The following is a 25,126-nucleotide window of genomic DNA, read 5'->3' on the forward strand; positions in this document are numbered from 1 at the left end:
TCAAAAGTAGCCATTTCTCACGTGATCGTCGCCGTCGATCGATTGAGCACATCTCCAATTGATTCAAATATAGCCGTTGAGCGTCGTCACGATCGATTGGTCCAACACTGGATCGATTCAGCCGCATATTTCATAGGTACAGAAGTGGATTCAATCGATCGGTCGATCAATTGGTTACCTCCAATCGATCGGTTGATCGATTCAAAATCGCACTGCTCCTTCGTGCAGAAACCTTGTGAATCGATCGACCGATCGATTGGTTATCTCCAATCGATCGGCTGATCGATCCAGGTTCGTACTGTGTTCTTGCGCGGAATGCATGTGAATCGATCGGCCGATCGATTGGATTCCTCCAATCGATCGATGGATCGATCCAAGTTCCTTCTGTGCTCTTGCGCAGAGGCTATCAATCGATCGGCCGATCGATTGGTTTCCTCCAATCGATCGGCTGATCGATTCAGCAGTATTCTGTTCCATAGTTATGCGCCTCAATCAATTTACCAATCGATTGTTTGCTGGTTTCCCAAATAATACCTCGTGCCAGATGAATGTATCACTGGACTTTCTTGTCAAGACTCCGATCATCGACCTTCTTGGACTTCTCTTGCCTTACACTCGGTCTTCTGACCTGCAAGGACTTTTCCTGCCAAGACTCCGGTACTCGACCTTCTTGGACTTCTTCCTACAAAACTTGCAGCACAAGTTAAATCCAAACATATTAACCTAAACTTAAATAGTTGTCAATACATTGAAAAAATCCAGGGCATGATTGTACCAACAATCTTCCCCTTTTTTGATGTTTGACAATGCATTTGAGTTTAGACTAATTTCCAACACACCATAATAATAAGACGATAAGTAGTAAATAGCAATAGGCATGAGATAACAGTAAATGACAATATTATTATTAACTACGCATAAAATTCATCTTACTTGATCATAAGCAATAGTGACAAATTCATATATGACTAAGCATGAATCTCCTTCCTAATTAAGCATAAACTTCAACTTACTTCTCCCCCTTTGTCAAATATCAAAACAAAAACTCCCCCTTTAATTGGTGCACTAAACAAGATAAACCCGAGGGGCACTCCCCCTAAATCACACAAATGTCAACATAATATAACAATCTGGAATCGAAAAGTGAAAGATAATAGAGAGAAGCAGTATATCATACATCCAAAATAAAGTGAAGTTCACAAGACGACTTCACAACAAATATCCATAAAATGTACAAGAGCACATGTCATAGAGATACAAAGAACTCAAAAGTATCATCTCCCGTAGGAGTAGGAACAAGATCAAAAACGTCGATAGGATCAGAAGGAGGGGCAGATGTAGTAGCAGGAGCAGGAGCATCAGCAGACGCAACAACATCCTCAGGGGCAGCCGCAACAGGAGGAACAGACGGAGACGGGTGACTTGTCACCAAAGAGCTCACCAAATCCACCAGAGTATCCAGAGTCGCCTGCATCGCGTCAACCTTGGTGGTCAGTGTAGCCATCTCCATATGCAGTTCCTCAAGACGGGTATCTACAGACTCCTTGAATGTCGGAGAATCAGGCTCCGTAATATCCTCCTCGGCATCAGCCGCCGCAGGAACTAGTGCCTGTGCGGCTCCCCTTTGGCGAGCCCTGGGTCCCTCACCAAGAGCACGCCCATCGCGCCATCGGACTCCCGCTGGACCAACCGCTAATCCCGTCTTCATGAAGGAGCGTGAAGAAATCCGAGAGTAGGCAACGGTTATGGGCTCTAGCCGCCCCCGAGAGACATCTATCTCCATGAACTCCAGCTAGTCAGTGATGAGATGACCAAAAGACATGTGAATCGTCTGCTGCACCTGCTGAGTAAAATGAATGATGCAATGAAATATGTTCAGAGCAATGTTGATGTCAAGGGAATGTCGTATGACATATTGATAACCATGATTTGCTATATTATTTTGAATCACAATGCATGTTTTTAGTGATCCTTTTCATAGATTAAATCCACATTTACATCATAATTCATAATTGCATGTGATTTTGGACTTTAATGTAAATTAGTAAATTTTCATGGTATTTGATGCTAATATTTGCTTATTATTTTGTAGGCATCAAATGGGTCATGGACCCGATCAGATCAGGCTGCACTTGGGCTCAAATCAAGGGCTAATCAAGTCGATCAAGCCTCGGAGCATTATAGGCCGTTCATCCAAGATTGAGCAGATCTGAGTCATCCGTTGAAGATCTGGCCCAACCAACCTAATGAGGAGCAGATCTCATCCGTAGATGAAGATCCAGGAAGTTTGATCCAGATCAGAGACGATCCAACCGTTGATCAAGCCCCGAGAAATCTGGACCGTCCGATCAGATTAGGAGAGGTTTAAAAGCTTTGAGAAGCTACAGTGTCTTGCGGGCTCAGTTCGCGATTTTGCTACAGTGCCTTCATCTTCTTCTTCGCCGCGATGCCGACGCTCCCATTCCTCGATCCAGATCCGTGAGCTAGATTTCTTCGACGACGACGATCATCAGTTGTCGGCGTTCATCTTCCGGTGATAAGAGAGTGTTGAGAGAGGTTTCTCGGACGCGACTCAGGTTCTGCTCACTGCTGCGATTCCGATTGTGGAGGTCTCCCAATCGGCGATCTTCGCATCCACCAGAGCTTAGAGGGAGGTCTCCTGAGAGCTACTGGACCTTTTCCGATCTTCATTACGCAGCAAAGCTGGGTCGATTTGGCCGATCGATCTGATTTGCGACTCAACAGAACTTGAGCTCTGATTCTCGGATGGATGGAGCTTGAACGGAGGTTTCCGTGAGCTGTGAGTGCCCTATGGAAATAGCTAGAAGCTTGTTTGATTGTTGTTGAATGCTTATAGGGGTTCCGAGAGCATTTCTGTTGGTTTCACAGCAGATTGGAGAAGTTGAGTTCGGGATTTTGGTTTGTGGAATGCTAGGGTTTAGATTTCTTTGTTCTTGTCCTTGAATTGTTCATAAATTTGCTCAGATCTTCAGATCTGATACTTTCTCTTGCAATTTCAATTTCGTTTGAGTTTTTATATTACAGATTTTGATTTTGTGCTTACAAATCTAGATTTTACTAACCCATTAGAATTGATTTAGGTTCTATTATGTTTCTGAAAATCTATTACTGCTTGTTTATAGGTTAGGTAAATTTGTTAGCGATTCCTTGCTCTATACAATCAATCTTGTTACTGTGATCTTGTTTTCATGTTAAATGCTACTTGAGTTTCCGATTATTACCTCTATTTCGCATTATGTTGTTGAAGATTGAATGTTTAAGTTGATTGAAATTGTGAATTGACTGTTGATTTTGTCCAATAACATTGTGTTTGAACTCTTGAGATTAATTGTTGATTGTGATTGAGAATTGAAGATTTGGAAAGTGAGATGAGTATAGAATTGGATTATAATGGTGAATGCAATGCTGATTTCGGTTCACAATTGTCTTTAGTTCTTGAGTTTAATGGCTACTGAGAATTTGAATGCTTTGTTATTGTGAATTGAAAGGGTATGTGCATTAATTAACTCATTTGATGAGATGATACTTAAGAATCTGAATTCAATTGCGTTTATCTGAAGAGAAGGAAATGAATCATGTTTAGATGAGAGTTATCTTTCTTTAATACTATTCTTGATCAAGTTGAGATTAGATTTTGATTGGAACCAATAATATGATTCATACACACCTACTAGTTATCCTTGGAAAAATACGACTTGGGACTCCTTACTACACGCATTTTCTTTAGCTTAAATGGGTTCCAATCTTTATTAATTTGGAGTGCCTTGTGACATGCAAAAAGGCCGACACCACATATAATGCAAACATGTGAGAGAGTCGAAGAGCGACTAAGGCACGTGAGACAATGGGAAAGAGACAGTTAATGATCACTTTAAACAAGGCGGCGTTTTCAACCAATAACTCAAGAGAAGAGAAAGAAGTGATCTGTGCATTTGGCCCGTCCGGACGAGGATGACCAAAAAGGGTCTGATGCATAGATGAAATGCTGATATGCTCAAAGGGTGGAGGTAACTCATCAGGAAGTGTGGGATAGAACACAAAATCATTTTTGGATGGTAGACACCCTAGAAAGGACTGAAGGATCACATAGGAAAAGTTCAAACTTCGCTTCGCAACGCGAGTGCGATAGTGGACACCATCAGAAGTGTGCAAGTTATTATAGAATTCAGATACAAGGCTTATATTTATACTCCTCTCACAAGATAAAATTGACTCAAGTTTATAATGCTTGAAGAGGGAATAGATATCAAAGCAAAAGTCCTTGTAGAATTGAAGATCAACAGACCTAGGGGTTATAAGTTTGAACGTGTGCTTGCTAAAGGCTTGCTGCATAGCAGCATTAGGGAAACGCCGATCAGTGGGAGGGAGAGGACGAGGTGGCGGCCGAGAAGGACCCTCACCCGACTTGCGAACCTTCTGTTTCTTCCTAAGGATAAGCAATGGAAAGAAACAAGCAATAAGAATGGTAGGAAAATGCAGGGCAACAATGCAGGGAAGAAAATGCAGGAAACGACAATGACAATGCATACAATGCAATGCATGAGGGAAGTGATGTGTCACACAAAAACACACAACACACAGGTAAATTAGCATTCCAGGGTTAGAAGCAAGAGCCAAAAGAGAGAATGAAAAGAGAGGGGAAAAAATTACCTAGGGTTCGGAGTTCTCATTGCGTGTGTGCGATGCAGAGATGAGGGAGAATGAGTGGCCCCGTTCATCGAGAGAGAAGGAGTGGAGGTGGAAGGGAGATGGAAGAACGCTCTTCACCGGAGAGGACCGTCGGAGAAGACGACCGACGCAGGAGGGAGATTCGCCGGGAGAATCACCCAGGCTAGGGCACGGACGCAGTCGAGAGGGAAAAGAGAGGAAATGAGAGTAAGTGAGGGTGAACTTAGGTCAACAGTGATTTAAGTTGGGTTTTAAATCCACAATCGATCGACCGATCGATTGGGAGCAAGTGAATTGATCGGTCGATCGATTCACGAAGCCTCTGTGCAAAATCGGAAACGCATCTGAATTGATCCATCGATCGATTGAGACATGCTGAATCGGTCCGTTGATCGATTCAGATGTCTTCTGTGCATTCCGGAAAGGCATTTCAATCGATCCTTTTATCGCTCGAAATACGCCGAATCGATCCATTGATTGATTCAGACGCCCTCTGTGGTGAAGTGCGAGCTCCCCAATCGATTGACCGATCGATTGTGAATTATGATATTACTGCATTTCTGAACATTTTCATATCTAAGTTTTGAAAATGCACAAATAATTGTACGCTACTCTAAAAATCATGAAATTTTGTGTAGACACTACATATGTCTCATATTATCAAGGAAAAATAAAGTTTGATAAAAATGGACTCTTATTAGCGAATATTTATACAAAATTGAAAGTTATCGAAAACTTCAATATTTTAGTAAGCTCGTATCTAATTATTCAATGATAACTCCCATCCAAAGACAAACTTCAACAAGGGTTTCAAAAATAAGTTTTATAAGTATTTCAAATTAAATTTCCAATCATAATCGTAGGACTAAGTGCACATGATGTATATACTTGCTTTCCCTATGATTGGCCCAAAGTAAGGTAGGATTAATGTTACTAGATGTCATATTGACTCAAAGTAATGTATCATGACTAACATGTTGAACCAAAAGCATCATCCTAATCATCTCACATAATGTCTGATTGAAGAAATACACAAGCAAGGCTTCTTAGGTCTAATGCGAGATGTAATGAGATACACTCTTAATGTGATATGGGATCATGTAATGTTATACTCACTATTCTACAAAACACATACCAAGTTCTCTCCTAAGTGAGGTAAATTCCGCCTCGGGTAGTGGTTTGGTAAATATGTCGACAAGATTTAACTTATAATCAACATAATTTAGTATAATGTCTCCTCTTGCCACATGATCCTTAATGAAGTGATGTTTCACTTCAATGTGCTTTATCCTAGAGTGATGCACTGGATTTTTGGTTAAGTTAATGGTGCTAACATTATCACACAATACCTTAACTTTGGAATAGTGAAGCTCATAATCTTCTAAAGTATGCATTATCCAAAGTAATTGAGCTACACAACTACCCATAGCTACATATTCGACCTCGGTGGTAGACAAAGCGACACAAGGTTGTTTTCGACTACTCCAACTTACTAGGGAGGATCCAAGAAATTGATATCCACCACTAGTACTTTTTCTATCTAATTTGCAACCCGCATAATCAGAATCGGAGTATCCAATCAAATCAAAATTTTGAGTCCTAGGGTACCAAAAACGTACATTAAGGGTACTCTTGATGTATCTCAAAATTCTCTTTACCGCCACTAAATGAGATTCTTTGGCACATGATTGGTATCTTGCACACATATCTACCGTAAAGAGTATATCCAGTCTACTAGCGGTTAGGTATAACAAACTACCAATCATACTTCTATATTGCTTTGGGTCTACTAATTTTCCTTCTTGATCACTATCTATTTTGGTATTAGTTCCCATAGGAGTAGATACTACCTTAGCATTTTCCAAATAAAATTTCTTGATAAGTTCTTTAGCAAATTTTGTTTGATAGACATAAGTTCCTTCGTTGGTTTGTTTGACTTGCAATCCTAAGAAGAAACTTAGCTCTCCAATTAGACTCATCTCAAACTCACTTTCCATATGTTTAATGAAGTCGAAGAAGTTCATTATTTGTTGAACCAAAAATGATGTCATCAACATAAACTTGCGTAACAAAAATATCTCCATCCTTAGACTTTAAAAATAGGGTTGGGTCAATTGTTCCTCTTCTAAAGTCTTTGGAGATTAAGAAGGATGAGAGTCTTTCATACCAAGCCCGGGGAGCTTGTTTTAACTCATATAAGACTTTCTTAAGTTTATAAACATGATTTGGGTAATCAATGGCTTCAAATCCGGGTGGTTGTTCCACATGTACTTCCTCCTTAATAAACCCATTTAGGAATGCCAATTTCACATCCATTTGATAAAGTTTAAAACTCATATAGGCGACATATCCTAATAAGATCCGAATGGACTCTAATCGAGCAACCAGAGCATAAGTTTCGTCATAGTCAAGTTCTTTAACTTGATTAAAGCCCCTAGCCACTAACCTAGCTTTATTTCTAGTGACTTTTCCTTGATCATCCAATTTGTTCCGAAAAACCTATTTTGTTGTAACAATTGTACTATCATTTGGTCTTGGAACCAATTCTCATACATCACTTCTTTCAAATTGATTCAACTCTTCTTGCATTGCTAGAATCCAATCCGTATCAATTAAAGCTTCATCAATTGATTTTGGTTCAAATTGTGATATTAGAGCGATTTGACTAGTATGATCTCTAACGTAGGATCTAGTCCTTACCCCTTGGCTCACATCTCCAACTATTTGATCAATAGGATGATCTTGATGATGCCTTACGATCCTCAAAGTTATGGAACCATCATTTTTGGGAGGATCATTGTCTACATTGTTTCTTTCATCATCCGAATCATTTCTTCCTCCCCCTTGATCCATACCCCCTAAATGTAGGTTTTGTATTTCTTGAGTGATGGATTGATTTTGTTCGATTATATCCTTATCAATAGATGATTTCCTAGGGTAAGTACTAGTGGACTCATCAAACTCAACATTGGATGATTCCTTAACCGTTTGAGTCCTTTTGTTGTATATTATATATCCTCTACTAGTGGATGAGTATCCAACTAGAATTCCCTCATTGGACTTGACCTCAAATTTTTCTAAGTCATCTTTAGTATTAAGAATATAGACCTTACAACCAAAGACTTTAAAATAGTGAATTGTAGAGATTGTGTCATTCCATAGTTCAAAAGGTGTTTTCCCTAAAAACTTATGAATCAAGACACGATTTTGAATATAACAAGCGGTATTAACCGCTTCGGCCCACAAATAGCTTGGTAAGTAATATGCATTGAGCATGGTTCTAGCCGCCTCTTATAAAGCTCGATTCTTCCTCTCCACTACATCATTTTGTTGAGGTGTTTAGACAAGAGAATTCATGCTTATAGACATTTTCTAGACAAAACTTAGAAAAGTTCAAATTCTCGAACTCTCCACCATGATCACTCCTAATTGTTTCTAAAGTTTTCCCCTTATGTTTCAAGAAATAAACCCAAGTATATCTAGAGTAATCATCTACTATCACCAAACAATATTTGTTACCTACCAAGGAAGGTGTTCTATGACAATCAAAAAGATCCAAATGCAATAATTCTAACGGTAATGAAGTGCTAATTAAGGTTTTACCTTTGTGTGATGACCTTGATTGCTTACCTTCTTGACATGCATCGCACAATTTGTCCTTGATGCACTTGATCTTTGACAGCCCCTTTTCTAGCTCCATCTTGACTACCTTGGCTATGTTCCTCATATTGATATGTTCAAGTCTTCTATGCCATAGTCATCCTTCCTCTTCTTTTGATATCAAACACTTAATAGAGGGGTTAGAAGCATATGAAAGATCAACATAATAAAGATTTGCCTTTCTAAATCCTTTTAACACAACATTTTCAAGATTTTTGTATTTAACTAAACACTTATCGGGGTAAAACTCCACATTATATCCGACATCACATAATTGACTAACACTAAGCAAATTAAATCCCATATTTTTAACCAATAAGACTTTATAAATGATAATTGTGGGTGATACCTCAATTGTACCTTTACCTATAATCTTGAGCTTCCCACTATTCCCAAATGATACCGTTCCTTTCTTTATATAATTTATTGTGGAGAACTTGCTCACATCATCGGTCATATGTCTTGAGCAACCGCTATCCACAATCCAGATACTCGCATCTTTCTTCTCTTCTACCTAAACAATATAAAACACACAACTTTGGTACCCATGCACTTGATTCGGAAATATCATTCAAATATTTCTTAGGCACCCAAGCTTGTCTTACCTTTCCTTTAGGATCCTTCTTAACATTGTTTCTAAGTGCATCATTTCTATTACCATTTATTAGAGACATGTATGCAACTTCCTTTTCCTTAGGTCTATATCCTATTCCGGCTTTGTTGTAAACGACTCTTTGGTCTTTAATGATCATATCTAAATATTTGGACCCATTTATGAACTTCTCTAGACATGCTCTTAACTCAATCACGTCATTCTTCAATTTTTCATTTTCTTCCTTGAGCATGCTTGACTCACTAGATGAACATGTATCATTTTTAATGGACTTAAGCTTTCCCTTCAAGGTCTTCACCGTAGATTGTGATTTAACAAAAGTATTTTTGAGATGAGCAATAGTTTTATAAAATAATTCTATTTTAGGAGATTCTTTTACCTCATCATCACTTGATGATGATTCATCACTTGACTCCTCTTCATTTGATGAATTCTCTTCACTTGACCCTTCCTCTTAACTTGACTCTTCTTTGTTATCTTCAAATGTCATAAATGCCATATGTCGGGTCACATGACATAATTCATCCTCATCCGATGAGTCAACGTTTAGTGTATCCCAAGTAGCTTGAGCCACCATGGCTTCCTTCTTCTTTTTCTCCTTTTCCTCTTTCTTCCTCAATTTCGGGGAATTTGGCTTGATGTGTCCTTTCTTGTTACATCCATAACAAATGATATTAGTGTTAAAACTTGAACTTTGACTACTTTTACCTTTTGACGGTTGAAACATTTTCTTCACATCCTTTCTCGTGAATTTCCTTGATCTTCCCATCATCTTCTTGACATAATGTGCCACTTCACTTGCCGACATTTCATAATCACTGTCCGATGATTCTTGCTCGGATTCGGATGATGAGGATTTCACCTTCTTTTCTTTCTTCCTTTTCTTTTCCTTCTTTTCTACAATAAGAACCATACCTTTCTCTTTTGAAACCACATTAGCTTGTTCATGAAGTTCAAACTCGCAAAACAATTCATCAAGCTTAACTAAAGAAAGATCTCTAGAAACCTTATATGTATCAACCATTGATGCCCATAAGGTGGTTCTAGGAAAGGATTGGAGTACATACCTTACTAGGTCTCGATTGTCAGTTTTCTCACCTATTACATGAAGTCCATTTACTATCTTCTTGAATCTATCGTGCATTTGACTCACGGTCTCATTGGTCTTCATAGTGAAGGTTTGAAGTTACCACAACAAGAGATCTCTCTTGGCCCTCCTTGATTCGCTTGATCCTTCATTCAACTCAATGAGTTTTTCCTAAAGCTCCTTGGCGGAATTGAATGGTCCTACTTTGCTTAGTTGCTCCTTTAAGAGTCCACATTATAGGGTTGTTGTGGCCTTTGTATTTGCTTGGGCCTTCTTTGCTATCTCCTTTATCCAATCCTTGGTTGGAAGAGGTGCCCTCAATCCGTCTTTTGGTTTCTCAAATCCATCTACAACACTAAACCAATTTTCAATATCATTCATTAAATAATATTCCATCCTACCTTTCCAATATACAAAATCGTTGCCATCAAAGAAAGGTGGTCGAGCGGTGTTATATCCCTCTTGAAACGTCATCTCAATGGTTCGGTTGACGATGAGTTCTTCCGATGCGTTCCTTGCTCTGATACTAATTAATAGGACCTTTGCGTTTGGCTAGAGGGGGTGAATAGCCTTTTTTCGATTTTTCACCTACAACTTGTTAGCGGAACTAAATAGAAATGAAGGAAAGATAAGAAACACAAGAAAATAATGTTAACTCCTTGGTTTACTTGGTCTCCACCTCCTTGAGATGACTAATCCAAGCCACACATCCACACAATCAAGCTCCAATATGAATTTCTCCTTCTCGTTATCACAAACGAAGGTGGAGAAACCTTTACAAGGTTATCTCTTCGTCTTACAAGATGAAATCTAGGCTTAGGAGGAAGAGACTCAAAATCTTTTGCTTGGAAATCACTTGGAGAGCTCTATCTTTTCTTAGCACAATGAGTATTCAAGAGTTGTGTTTGCTATAGTACATCTCCCCTTTTTATTTGTCTTCAAAAGTAGTCGTTTCTCACGTGATCGTCGTCGTTGATCGATTGAGCACATCTCCAATCGATTCAAAAATAGCCGTTGAGCGTCGTCACGATCGATTGGTCCAACACTGGATCGATTCAGTCGCATATTTCATAGGTACAGAAGTGGATTCAATCGATCGGTCAATCGATTGGTTACCTCCAATCGATCGGCTGATCGATTCAAAATCGCACTGCTCCTTCGTGCAGAAACCTTGTGAATCGATCGGCCGATTGATTGGTTATCTCCAATCGATCGGCTGATCGATCCAGGTTCGCACTGTGTTCTTGCGCAGAATGCATGTGAATCGATCGGCCGATCGATTGGATTTCTCCAATCGATCGATGGATCGATCCAAGTTCCTTCTGTGCTCTTGCGCAGAGGCTATCAATCGATCGGCCGATTGATTCAGCAGTATTCTGTTCTATAGTTATGCGCCTCAATCAATTTACCAATCGATTGTTTGCTGGTTTCCCAAATAATACCTCGTGCCAGATGAACGTATCACTGGACTTTCTTGTCAAGACTCCGGTCCTCGACCTTCTTGGACTTCTCTTGCCTTACACTCGGTCTTCTGACCTGCAAGGACTTTTCCTGCCAAGACTCCGGTACTCGACCTTCTTGGACTTCTTCCTATAAAACTTGCAGCACAAGTTAAATCCAAACATATTAACCTAAACTTAAATAGTTGTCAATATATTGAAAACATCCAGGGCATGATTGCACCAACAAAAAGTGTTTCTAAATTACATTACCAAACACTATAAACTATAAAGCTTAATAAAGCAATTTTTAGGTATGGATTACTGAACAGAAAATTTCACAGAATGCACTTTAGCAAAAAGTGCATTTTCTAAATGTTCTTTTAAAATGCAAATGCAATGTCAACCCCAGTCATAGGATGAGTGGATTCAATTGAAACTATTGATTCATGCTAATTCCCATTCCATACTATCTATATCACAACCTCAACATTCTTGCTAGGCATTAAATAACTGACTCGCCATTAGCAAGAAAATCTTAGAAGATGCGCAAAGGGTTGCCTAGCTAATGCAAGTTCTAAACCGCAAAAGAAGTTACCTGCTACCACGTTGTGTCAACTCGGGGTTGCCTAGACTTATCCCCTGCATCAAAATCTAGCACACCATGATCTCTAAGTCGCACCTGTCAATAGGCGCATAAAACCACTATAAAGGTTGAAGATTAACACAAACGATATACGCAGCCAAATATGTGCTGTAAGAATACTTTTTTTTTTGTATCTCTTTAACATAGTACAAGCCTACACTATATATACAAATTTTGTTTCCATTTGTATTCACAATCCTAGCCATAATTAGTAGACACACTATAAGGAATAAAATATCAATCAAATATTCTTATATTAATTGAATATCTTATTTTCTTTTCTACACTCCCCCTCAAGTTGGAGCAAAGATATCTAGCATGCCCAACTTGCAAATGAAATCTTCAAACTTAGGTCTGAAATGACTCTTTGTTAATGCATTGGCAATCTGTTGTTCATATGTAACAAAAGGCATACAAATTATTCCTCTTTCGAGCTTTTCTTTAATGAAATGCCTAACTTCTATATGTTTTGTACGATCATGTTGTATTGAATTATTCACAATGCTAATTGCTGACTTCTTGTCACAAATTAACATTATTGGCACTTCTTAATTTACCTTCAACTCTTCAAGAATTAGCTTTAGCCATAATAACTCGCATACACCATTCGCCATAGCTCTGAGCTTGGCTTCTGCACTACTATGAGCCACAACAGTCTGTTTTTTACTTCTCCATGATACAAGATTACCTCATAGAAAAGTACAATACCTTGAAGTAGACCTCCTGTCATAAATAGAACCTACCCAATCTGTATTTGTATATGCCTCTATGCTTCTCTAGTTGTTCTTTCGGAACAATAAACCTTTTCATGGAGAGCTCTTTAAATATCTCAAAATCTTGTAGACAGCATCCATGTGTTCCTCACGCAGTGAATGCATAAATTGACTAACCACACTGATAACAGAAGTAATATCAGGTCTTGTATAAGAAAGGTATATAAGTTTACCTATAAGACGTTGATATCTTTCTTTCTCGACGTTGGCTTCTTTAGATATTTCATTTAGCTTTTGATTTGGGTCCATGGTATATCACTGCAGGGTCTGCATCCACTCATTCCTATTTCCTTTAGTAGGTCTAGAACATATTGTCTTTGGGATACATAGATTCCCTTTCTTGATCTAGCAACTTCCATTCCCAGGAAATATCTCAAGAGTTCCAAATCTTTTATCTCAAATTCCAAGGCAAGGCAACCTTTCAAACAAGTTATTTCATCTTCATCATTTCCTGTGAGAATTATGTCATCAACATACATAATCAAGAGTGCCATCTTACCTTCTCTGGTATGCTTCACAAACATTATGTGGTCGGATTGCCCCTGAATATAGTCTTGCTTCTTTACAGATTTCGAGATTTTTCAAACCAAGCTCATGGTGACTGTTTTAATCCATACCAAGACTTCTTTAATCTGTAGATTTTCCCCCCAAATTGTTTTTCGAAGCCTGGAGGTGAATCCATGAACACTTCTTCTTCGAATTCTCCGTTCAAGAATGCATTTTTTACATTCATATGATATAGGGGTCAATCAAGATTTGCAACTAAGGAAAGCAGTATTCAGTTTTGCGACTGACACAAAGGTCTCCTAGTAGTCAATTCCATATATTTGTGTAAAACCCTTAGCTACAAGTCTTGCGTTAAAGTGTTCCAACGGTCCATCTGAATTAAGTTTCTCAGTAAATACCCATTTGCATCCCATTGTACGTTTTCCCTCTGGTAAGGGCATTATTTCCCATATTCCACTTTTGTTAAGTGCATTCATCTCCTCAAGGATAGCTTTCTTCCATTCTAGAACACTTAGAGCCTCCTGTATAGTCTTAGGAACATCCACACTTTGTAACTAAGAGATAAAACTTGAATTAGATGTAGATAAATTTTTGTAAGACACATGATTTGAGAGTGGGCGTTGAGTGCAAGTTCTAACACCTTTCCTAAGTGCAATAGGAAGTTCTAATGACATAGAGGAGTCGGGTACAATACCTAGATTTAGATTCAAATGAATCTGGACTTCAGATTCAGACATCTGGTCATGTGGAGTTGTGGAGTCTTGCTTACTTTGGGGTCGTCTCCTTTTGTAAACTTGCCTAAACCACTTATCATCATCAACTCGTGCTCGAGTACCAAGATCATGCTCTGACACTACATGAGGTGTATCAATTTTGGTACTAAATTCAAAATTTGAATTTCCTTCTACATTCTCTGATTCTAAATCAAACAACGAGTCTTTGAACTTACTCTCCCCTTGAAAAGTGTTGAAAAAAAGTTTAGATTCAAAGAATGTAACATCCATAAACACAAAAAAGGTTTTGGAATGAGTTTCAAAACATTTATACCCCTTCTGGGTAGGAGAATATCCTAGAAACACACATTTGATAGCATGAGGGTCTAGTGTATCACGATTATGATGATGCATATGGGCAAAGGCTACACAACCAAACACTTTGAGAGGTAAATCAGAATATAAGTGAGTCATGGGAAAATAAATTTTAAAAACAGTTAAGGGTGATTCAAAGTTCAACACTCTTGAAGGCATTCTATTAATCAAATATGTAGCAGTGACAATAGCTTCCCCCCATAAGTATTTAGGTACATTGGTATTGAACACGAGAGACCTAGCTACTTCTAGGAGGTGCCTATTCTTCCTTTTTGCTACCCGATTCTGTTATGGTGTTTGAGTGCAACTACTGTGATGAATTATACCCTGTTGTTGAAAAACATTAACCTAGAATTTTATTAAAATATTCTGTCCCGTTATCACTTCTGAACACTTGAATTTTCTCATGAAATTGTGTTTCAATTATCATGAATTGTTTTTTGAAAACTTGTCCAGCTTCTGATTTATCAACAAGTAAATACACCCAACTTAAACGAGTGTGATCATCAATATAAGTGATAAACCATCATTTTTTTTAAAGAGTTGTTGTTTAGAAGGGTCCTCACACATCACTATGAATAAGGGCAAAAGGTTTCGATGATTGATATGGATGAACAGGAAAAGATGTGCGATGATGCTTTGCAAACTGACAAATATCACATTGAAAATCAGAAAGGTTTGTATTGCCAAATAACTTCAGAAACAAATGCTTCAAATTACAAAAATTCGGGTGTCTTAATCTACGATACCACATAATTATATCATCGCTACTAGAAGTAGAGTTTGATATGATACTGGATTGCTAGGCTTGCCTATATAAGTGACTTCCTTCCTCAAAGTAATAAAGGCCTCCACACTCCTTAGCACTGCCAACGTCCTCCCTGAGTTCAAATCCTGAAGTACACAAGAATTTAAGGAAAACTTAACTAAACACTTTAAATCACGAGTTAATTTGCTAATAGAAATCAAATTACAAGAAATATTTGGAACATGTAAAACATTTTAAAGAGTCAAGATTTGACAGATGACAATAGACCTTTTTCCAGCAATAGCAAATAAAGAACCATCGGCTATTTTAATTTTTTTGATTTCCAACACTAGGGATATAGGAATGGAACAACTTGGAGGATCCCGTCATGTGATCCGTGACACCTGAATCTATTATCCAAGGACATATAGATATGGTTGAAGCATTGAAAACAGCAGATTGCAAGTAAGTACCTTTCTGTGATATTGAACAAGATGATGGAGTAGAGTGTCAAAAAGGTGTGGATTGAAAAAGCTTATACAATTGTTCTATTTGTTCCTTACTGAAAGAGGTTGTCCTCGAGGATTTTTCAGCACTGTTTTGTTCCTCCAGGCCAGATTGATAAGCGCTTGAACCTCCACTGCCTTTTTGTTTGAAAGATTTTGGTTTCCGGTTAGGTGGCTTGCCATGTAAGTCCCAACATGTTTTTGTAGTATGCCAAGGCTTTTTACAGTGTTCACACAGCTTTCTTGGCTGTCGGTTTAGAGGTCCAGTAGAAAATTTTTTGCTTAACAGGGCTGAGTTTTCTAGAATAGGTGGTGCCTTCTCACTCAACATGATTTTCCTTCTGCCTTCTTCCCTCCTTACTTCAGTGAACACTTCACTTAATGATGGCAAAGGATTTATGCCCAGAATTCTTCCCCTAACTTCATCCAATTCATGGTTAAGCCCCGCTAAAAACACATAAACTCGGTCACTTTCATATGCTCGTGATACTTCATGCTATCATTTTTGCACTCCCATTTATCAACATAGCACAAGTCCAGCTCTTGCCACAACCCTTTCATTTCGTTATAGTACTCTATGATAGTTTTTTCTCCTTGTCTAGACTACCAGAGTCTAGTCTTCAAATCAAATATCTGAGATGAGTTCTCCAAATCAGAGTAAGTTTCACGAATAGGCTCCCATACCTCTTTTGCAGTGGGTAGGAATAAATATGTCCTTCCAATTGAAGGTTCCATTGAGTTGACGAGCCACACGATTAACCATGGAGTTCTAAGATTTCGAGCTTTTCCTCTTTGGATCGTCTTTGTCTGACTCTTCGATAACCCAAACGTCCTTTTCCGTCGATTACAAGCTTGATTGACTGAGCCCACTCCAAGCAATTTTTGCCATTCAATTTGTGGATGGTCAATTGAAATGAGGAGCTTTCGAATCCAACAATATTTGTAGGAAATATGTTTGGTGTTATAGCACCTTTCGCACCATCACTCTTGCCTAAAGACATTGTATTTTGGTCCTCGTTTGATTTTGATATGCTCGTCTCCTTTTTCTCGTTTAATTTTAGCGGGTACGCAGAAGCCTAGGCTCTGATACCATGAAGATTAACACCAACAATATAGATAGCCAAATATGTGGGTAAGAATACCTTTTTTTTTTTGTATCTCTTTAACATAGTACAACCCTACACTATAAAAACAAAGTTTATTTCCATTTGTATTCACAATCCTAACCATAATGAGTAGACACACTATAAGGAATAAAATATCAATAAAATTTTCTTATATTAATTGAATATATTATTTCCTTTTCTACAAAGGCATCATGTGCATTGATGCCATGGAGAACAGCAAGAAAAATGAATTAACAATTCAACAAACTCAGAGAAATGCCTAGATTTTTTCCAGGTTGCCAACAGCTCCAACTAAAGCAGCCTAAACCCAAAAAGAAGAAAAGAAAAACTAATCATATTGATAAAAGAAAATACACCAAATAGAGCATAATCAAACAAATAAAAGCAATATTTGACACTCATTCTCAAGATACTATTGGAAACAAAAAAAAAAAGAAAAAAAAAGACAAGAAGTAAGCATCCTAGTAAAAAACAAAAACAGTCAATGATTTTCATATTTGCATTTAGAAACCTATGTCACTTATTATGAGAAACATTACGTTTTTATTAATATTGAACTGACAAAAATTAGAAAATTATACACTTGGAAAGCAAAGGAATTTTTTGAGCTTATATTAAGATATTTGAATTGCCACTATGACAATCTCATCACTACCATAAGCACCATGTCTGTCACTCAAACTCGCATAAACAAAACCACCATTAAGAGCATTACAGCAGCAACTGTGCGATCAACACTATTGTTGAGATATTTAAAATGGGGCAAAGATAACCTAAAGCCTTGTAGATTAGGTAACAAAACAAGTGAATTGACTGCATGGTAAGGTTCCTTCAAAAGATTGCCCAAAATAATTTCTTGAGGCAGACAAATACAAGTCAAAACTACAGTCCAAACAATGTGAAGAATGAAATTTCAACCGGCCCAAAAAAAACAACAAATCAAGATGCCTTGCAAAACATAGAAAATTCTAAATAACACATAATTATTAATTGTACGTTCTCAAAAACTGAGCTGTAAGGCTACCCATAATGGTATATACTTCCAACAATAATCATTCACGGAAGATGGGATTTTATGGTATCAAGGATATATTTCTCATGGCCCCATTCAAGATGGTGCCTTGCACCTGTTATGAGAATCATTTTCCTTGACAATTTATGTTGATAATTTAAATATTCACCCACTAATGTGGAATCGTCACATCAGCGGTCCCCCTAGAGTCGGTCCCACGGATATGGAGGGAGGTAAATACAGGTACACAGGTGGAAAGTGCATAGTGGAGACGTTAACCCCAGGCAGTGACACCCCGGGGATCGAAATATTCACCCACTAATGCTTGCATGAAATACCATCAAGAAAATTATTGAAGGATTTGTATAACATGTCCATGATATAAAGAAACCAGATTACAATAATTGATTGTTAGTCACTACTAGCACAGATGAATGCCATTAGCAATCTCTAGTAACTAAAAAGCATACCTGGGTGAGGTGTCATATTTTCTGCAAGGTAACTGACTTAGGGGGCGTTTGGTTCTTTCCTACGAGTAGGAATCAGAATGAGAATCATAGTATTGTGGAATGGAAATGTGTATGAGAATGGATATCACTCTTAAAAATAATGTTTGGTTAGTTGAATATTTTTTTATCGGAATAAATTAAAATTTCTTATTTTACCCTTAAAGGAAAATAAGGAAAAAGTTAGATGTGAGAGAAAGTTAAATATGAGATAAAAATATGATGAGAGAGAAAGTATGATAGGAAAGAATGAAGAGAGAGAAAGTACGATGAGAGAAAATGAGGAAAGAGAGTGTGATGAGAGAGAGCATGATAATAGAAGATGAGAGAAAAAATATGATGAGAGAGAGAATGAGAATCATAGTATTGTGGAATGGGAATGAGTATGAGAATGGATATCACTCTTAAAAATAATGTTTCGTTAGTTGAATATTTTTCTATCGGAATAAATTAAAATTTCTTATTTTACCCTTAAAGGAAAAATATGATGAGAGAGGATGAAGAGATAGAAAGTATAATGAGAAAAAATGAGAAGAGAGAATGTGATGGGAGAGATTGAGGAGAGAGAAAATATGATGAGAGAGAGTGTTGAGAAAAAAAAGGATAGTGTGATGGGAGAGATTGAGGAGAGCGAAAGTATGATGAGAAAAAAAACGTGGGAATAGAGTGTGATGGAAGATATTAAGGAGAGAGAAAGTGTGATAAGAAAGAAAGTGTAATGAGAAAAAAAGGAAAGAAAATGTGATGAGAGAGATTAAGGAGAGAGAAAGTGAGTGATAAAATGAGGAGAGAGAAAATATGATAAGAGAGAACAAGGAAAGAGAAAGTGATATGAAAGAAAAATTAATTAAATATATTTTGATATTTGATATTAAGGGGGGAATTTTAATTTTGGGTTAAGGATATATTTGGAATAAGGGAACATTTGATTGTTGAAAATAGATTAATGACTCATTGAAGAGGGGAGATATGAAATGAGTCATTACCTAATTATAAGGATTCATTCCTTTATATAGTGATGGTGCTAATATGACAGACAGAAGTATTGCATCTCAAAAATTAATAGAATGATGCACACCTCTAAGACTCACATCATGTTTTCATTGAAGCTGCCCCCACGGGCGGGATCAGCCGGTTATGACATGGTATTCTTGCATCATGAGTCGGGAGGTCAAAGGTCTGCGGCAGCAATTGCGATAACATCAATATCTGTCCGTGCTAAACACCTAAGACCGCCATGTCATAACTGGGCCCGTATTCACCGTGATTTACTCCCTCTCATACTTGTGGGGCCGGGGTGAGGGGGCCGCTGGGTTGGCGGTTCCAACCTTGCATCATGTTTTCATTGAAGCTACGAGCGATTTCGCCTTTTGTCACATGTGTTCATTGAAGCTTCTCAAAATGTCCTTTTGAGCTTCTTGGATGGATGAAGCCATTGCCAATTCATGAACCTGTCAAAAGGGGAATCAGATCACCCATTAATTAATTTCACAGTGCATATATCATCATTCATCAGTGAGAAAATATTAGCTGTTATATTTCCAGAGAAATGCAACAACTAGGACGCTCGTAAATAGGCAAATGTGAAGCTACGAATTGGACGCTCAGGTCCAGAAAATCAGTAATAAAAGAAAACAGGAAATGACAATTGAGAAAATTAACAGAAAATATGAACCCGCAAAGCTGCGAAAATCTTAATCCATCAATTCAAAGAAACTTAGGCCCGGCCCCAACGATCAATTAAATGGGTGTTTTTTAATATTAAAAAAAAGGGCCACCGAACCAAAACGGATTTGAACCGGCCCGACAATCCGGCCCGAAAATAACCCTAAAACCCTTTTCCACTCCGGAGATGCCCTAAACCATTCAATCTCACTACGCCCACCAACTCATGGTTCGGCGAAATCAAGCGTCCGCCTCCTTGCAGCCGCAGCCTACGCGGTTGCGCAGTACTTCACTGCCTACGCCGTCGGCGGGGCCGGTAGGACCAACACGGCTAGCACGGCCTGCACGGCCAGCAAGACCAGCAGGCCCTGCTGCTCGTGCTGCTCCCGCCGGCCCGCCGCTCTGATATAAATCCCGCGTCGGCTTAGGGTAGGGTTTAGAGTCTACCGTATTAGGATTTAAGGTTCTGAACTATATGCTCTACCATTTCCCAGCTCAAATTTCATCTCGAGTGTTACGAAGGGTATGCCCCTATGGAGTACGGTGACTATCTCAAGAAGTTATCAAAGTATTCTCCCTTGATTAGGCTTATTCTTCAATCCAAAATGTTAAGTGTTATTATTAATTGTTCAGTATAGTAATTTTCTCTTTCATTTCACTGTCATACCAGATGTGGAGAGTTAACTTTACATGTTGCTGCAGATCGGTACTCTTTCACTTTCTTTTATGCTATCTTTTCTTCCCTCAGGCTATCAGTTTCTGGATCTGTTGTATCTATTGTTCTTCGTCCTTGCATGATTGCATCAGTGTGGTTTCATGACATCCTGACCAAAGAAGTAGTTATTCATTAGTGGGAATGGAAATTTATAATTTGTTCTTTAATATGACAACGCTTATGGATCCACTGGCTCTGCGATACTAAGTTTTTAAGGTTGTACAAGTAGAATATTTTTGTCTAGTGGATTTACTGATGAACTGCGGGACTATTACTATTCAGATAAACCTCTAGTTACATTTGCGGTGTGTAATACAAACCATTTTATGACAGATGCAGATGCATCTCTCTTGGTTTTTGGAACAATGGAATAATTAAGGTGGAATGCTTCTATTTCTTGCAACATTTATGTTTCTGTTTTTGCTTTTTTCTCGGTTTATATGAAGCACTATAGGTGAATTTGTTTTAACTTTTAGTATTTTGAACTGAAAAGCCTTTAGAGTAATTGTTCCATGTATGATAATAATGTTGTCACCTTCCTACCTCTCTCCAAAGCTATGTAATGCAAAGATTTGTCTTACTCTACATTGCTTAGTTGGTTAAATCTGTTTTTCTTAGCATAAGTTGGATGACACAGTTGATTATCTGTTTCTTTGATCCCTATGGTTATAATACTTTCTAATGATTTTCTTTAGCAGTATGGGGTCAAAATTTTTGTGATAACATCATTTAAGGACACTTGCTACATTGAGATTTTTTTCGGTACTCAGAAGTCCAAGCGAGGTATGTTGCAAATGTCTTCGGTGGGAAGACTCAAGGAAAATTTATTCTCATTTTTTGCCTAGTTATAAAAACTGGATGAGAAATCAAACTGTAGGTCATTGGTACGCTGATCGAATAATTGATAGGGTAAATTGCAGATTCAACTGGGAATTTGTCAGGACAAGATAACTAATTGGATTGGCTTTCATTAACCTTCTCGATTGCATAATTAGCACAAAAAATCATACCAAAATATGACCATCCTAATTTCTCAATGAGAAATGAACTACTAAGGTGGAGATAGATGAAGATAATAAGGATGGACTTTTTAATTTGGAGATTTGTGAATGATTTATAAAACTATTCTGATTCTTATCTAACCGGTTTAGAGAAAAAACAATTGTTACTTGGGTCATTTAGACATCCAATCTGATTGAAGAACCAGACAATGACATATGTCTGGAGTTAAACGGGCTGGCCCTGTCTGATTTTCATAACTTTTTTTTTTATTTACGAAAGATAGAGTTTCTACTTTGTTTATTTAGTGCAATGCAATTAACGAGTTCTCATCCAATGCAGCAATCTTCTTGAGCTTCTGGGCTGAGGTGCACTACAACTCTATATATCCTGAAGGCGGTAAGTGTATTTCTCTTTTCCCTCACGTACGTATCTATTAAAAAAGTTAGCTGCATCTCTATAGTTCACCCACAACCGGAAACAAACAGCTTATTTCTCATTCCCTGTTTGGCTCTCTCCAGATCTCCCTGCTTCGGACTTAAAGAAGAAAAAAAAATGGTGGCAGTTCAGGAATAAACATTAGATTAACATACCGTGATCATTTGTTCCTGGGAACTTATTGCCCACGGGTGTATGTTCACAAACTCCTCTTGAAAAAGGAATAGACATAAAATTATATCTTCTTTTTCAAACAATCAAAGTCGGCACGGATTCCAAAAGAGGAAATTAAGTTCGTTCTATTTTTAACCCTTTTCCATTTAAAAGAAATTTCATATGTTGTATTGCTAGCTTTTCCTTGAAATTTAAATAAAATAATTTTAAAACTATGTGTATTGTATTTAATATGAGACGAGCTTCTTTTGACCCTAGCTATATTATTTCTTCTTTCCATACAAAATCAGAACACAAGCAATAGCTGTATCAGTATCTCTATCTCGTTGCACAACCCTACAATTTCACGATTTTTACTTTCTTAGCCATTACAAACAAACAACTATTAGCATGGACAAAATTTAGTCCAAGCCAATGTGACCTCTGCTTCAGTTGGCCTTCTCAATCAAAGAATACAATTTCACAGCTTGAAAATACATCGTTGTGCTATTAGGCAGGCAATTGAATTTTACCACTGGCCCAACCCTCCGACTGCCATATTGATGCTAAAGGAACGACCGCAATGTTGTAGATAACAGCTTAAATACAACGGTATGGTGAATCAAGGAATGCATCATTTTTAACTTTCAACAGTGGAATCGGTGTGTAATCTTTAAGACTGGCCTCTTTTTTTATGGCGAAGCCATTTCTGAATATTTGTGATATAGAATAGAATATGCTTTTAAAAACCAAGACGAACAGAACCATTTAACAAGACGGAAAATGAAGAATGCTCTGATCACTATATTATACTATTGGAAAACCAATGATAGAATGTCTTCTTGGGATAGATAGTTAGCTAGTGTATAATGGTATTGTCATCATGAGATCCGGGGGTTAAATCTTGATTAGCAGCCAAGTGTCTTCCCTTTATCATGCGTCATTTAGCTGTCTAAGGCTAATAGTCATTCGTAATTTACTTTTTTCGTGTTAATATGGAGATGGACTAATGGAGACATTGGAACATGCAAATTATCTTATCTTTTGCCATCCTGCGAAGCTAATGACATTGCACATAGAAGCCTACGTTTAACGGTTTAGAGGATGGGGAACTTATTGCCATTAGATTTTGGTAGTAAAGACCTTAAGATTCTTTTTCACACCAAGCTCGAGCCAGTGATGGTATCTCTGGCTCTTGTATTAGTATATGACACCAAAGTTCTCAAACATATTTAGCTTTATTAATTAGGACCAAGGACAATTATACTGGTACAACTTTTGCTTTTAAGATTTCATTAATATCAAACTTCACATGCCATAGAAATGTGAATATTTGCTACTCATTTAGTTAGGTCATGAGATCCGTTCCATGACGGTCCATGATAGGATGGATATGTGGAAAGAAAATTTCAAAGTGAAAACGATCCCAAAGGCAATGGTGGGTAAGCATTTCTTTTGCCTCTTGATTTGATTAACTTGTTAGTGCGTGAAGCATCCGATAATCAAATCTATGTTTTGATTATGTCAAAGAATTCAAAGTTAAGGTGTTTTGTTTTCTAATATGTTGAATAAGTTTACAGGAAAGTCCTAAGGTTTCTTAGGCAAAAGTCCTAATTGCGGTTAGGCAAGTGGAAAATCTTAGGGGGTGGTAACCCTAGGTCATAAGGGGTGATAACCTTATGCGGGAAGTCTTGGCGGGTCGGAGCTTCGGACAAAAATCCTAGGGGGTGGTAATCCTATGTTAAAATCCTGGTGTCGCGAACCGGGTAGAAGTCTGGATGGGTCGAGGACCGGACATCCAGCATGAAGACTGGAAGCATCGGAGCGCCAAGCAAAAGTCCAGTCGATCTGGAGGATCGTACTGACAACAGGTAAATCTCCTGAGTGGAATATGTGAGGGCGTGTTCCCCGCAGAGGGAACAGTAAGCGTCGGATCGACCTAGGATTTTCGATCGGAAATTCAAAGTCAGACCCGGACAGTCCGATGATTGTCGATTATATCATTTATCATATTTCTGTGCTAACTTTATTTTGTAGGGATTGTGTTTGGGACTAACACATTTTGCAGGAATAAAAAAGCACATTTGACCTCGAATGAACAGTGTCCGAGGCGCCTCCATGGAGGCGCCTCGGGTGCAAGCTGAAGCCAGCTGTCAGTGAACTGATGTGTCAGTGAACTGATAGCGTACCAAGGTGGTGCCAGTCAACGCCATTCATAGGAGGAATTGAGGATGGGAAGAAGAAAAATAAGTGCGGGAATCAACTTGAGAAAGCCTCACGGGTTTCTCCTGTGAAACCTTAGCTCGTGAAAACCTCAAAGAAATATTGTTGTGGAACCTCAAAGTAACCACCTGTACCATTTGTATCGATGCATCACAAAATTCTAAACTGTGTGTTTACGAATCAAATACCGCTCATTAGTTTGATTATTACTTGTTCAGGATAATTCCTCTTTCTCGATAAATCCTTCTTCAAAAACGTCATCCTTGTATGTTACATTTTTCAGCTACTTGATACCATGATTTATCTAGAATGAGATGGATAGTCAAGTATCATGATTCAAAGTTGTGGTAATATGGCGGTCAAGGACAGGGTAGGAGTATATCCTCTGCGTAGGTGCTTTGCTTGCTCAACAATAAGATTCTCTGTGTACGTCCGGCTGGACAAAGGCCGATCGGATTTAAAGACACTTAGTCTTATATAGCTCTCAATTTACGATTAGTCGACTAAAAGTCAGTCGAACATAAAGTTCTAT

The 25,126-nt window shown here is 38.0% G+C and overlaps 1 protein-coding gene across 1 annotated transcript in view; it reads left to right on the forward strand.

Moving 5' to 3' along the window:
- The window catches only part of LOC122053406 (OVARIAN TUMOR DOMAIN-containing deubiquitinating enzyme 12-like), a 61,497-nt gene extending 38,998 nt beyond the window's left edge, over positions 1-22,499 (forward strand). The window contains exon 11 of the mRNA XM_042615444.1: positions 22,302-22,499. Within this exon, the coding sequence (XP_042471378.1) occupies positions 22,302-22,363 (62 nt within the window). The 3' untranslated portion in view covers positions 22,364-22,499. The remainder of the gene's footprint in view (positions 1-22,301) is intronic.
- Positions 22,500-25,126: the final 2,627 nt, after the last annotated feature.

The sequence above is a fragment of the Zingiber officinale genome, chromosome 3A, assembly GCF_018446385.1.
Source record: "Zingiber officinale cultivar Zhangliang chromosome 3A, Zo_v1.1, whole genome shotgun sequence".
Classification (NCBI taxonomy): Eukaryota; Viridiplantae; Streptophyta; class Magnoliopsida; order Zingiberales; family Zingiberaceae; genus Zingiber; species Zingiber officinale.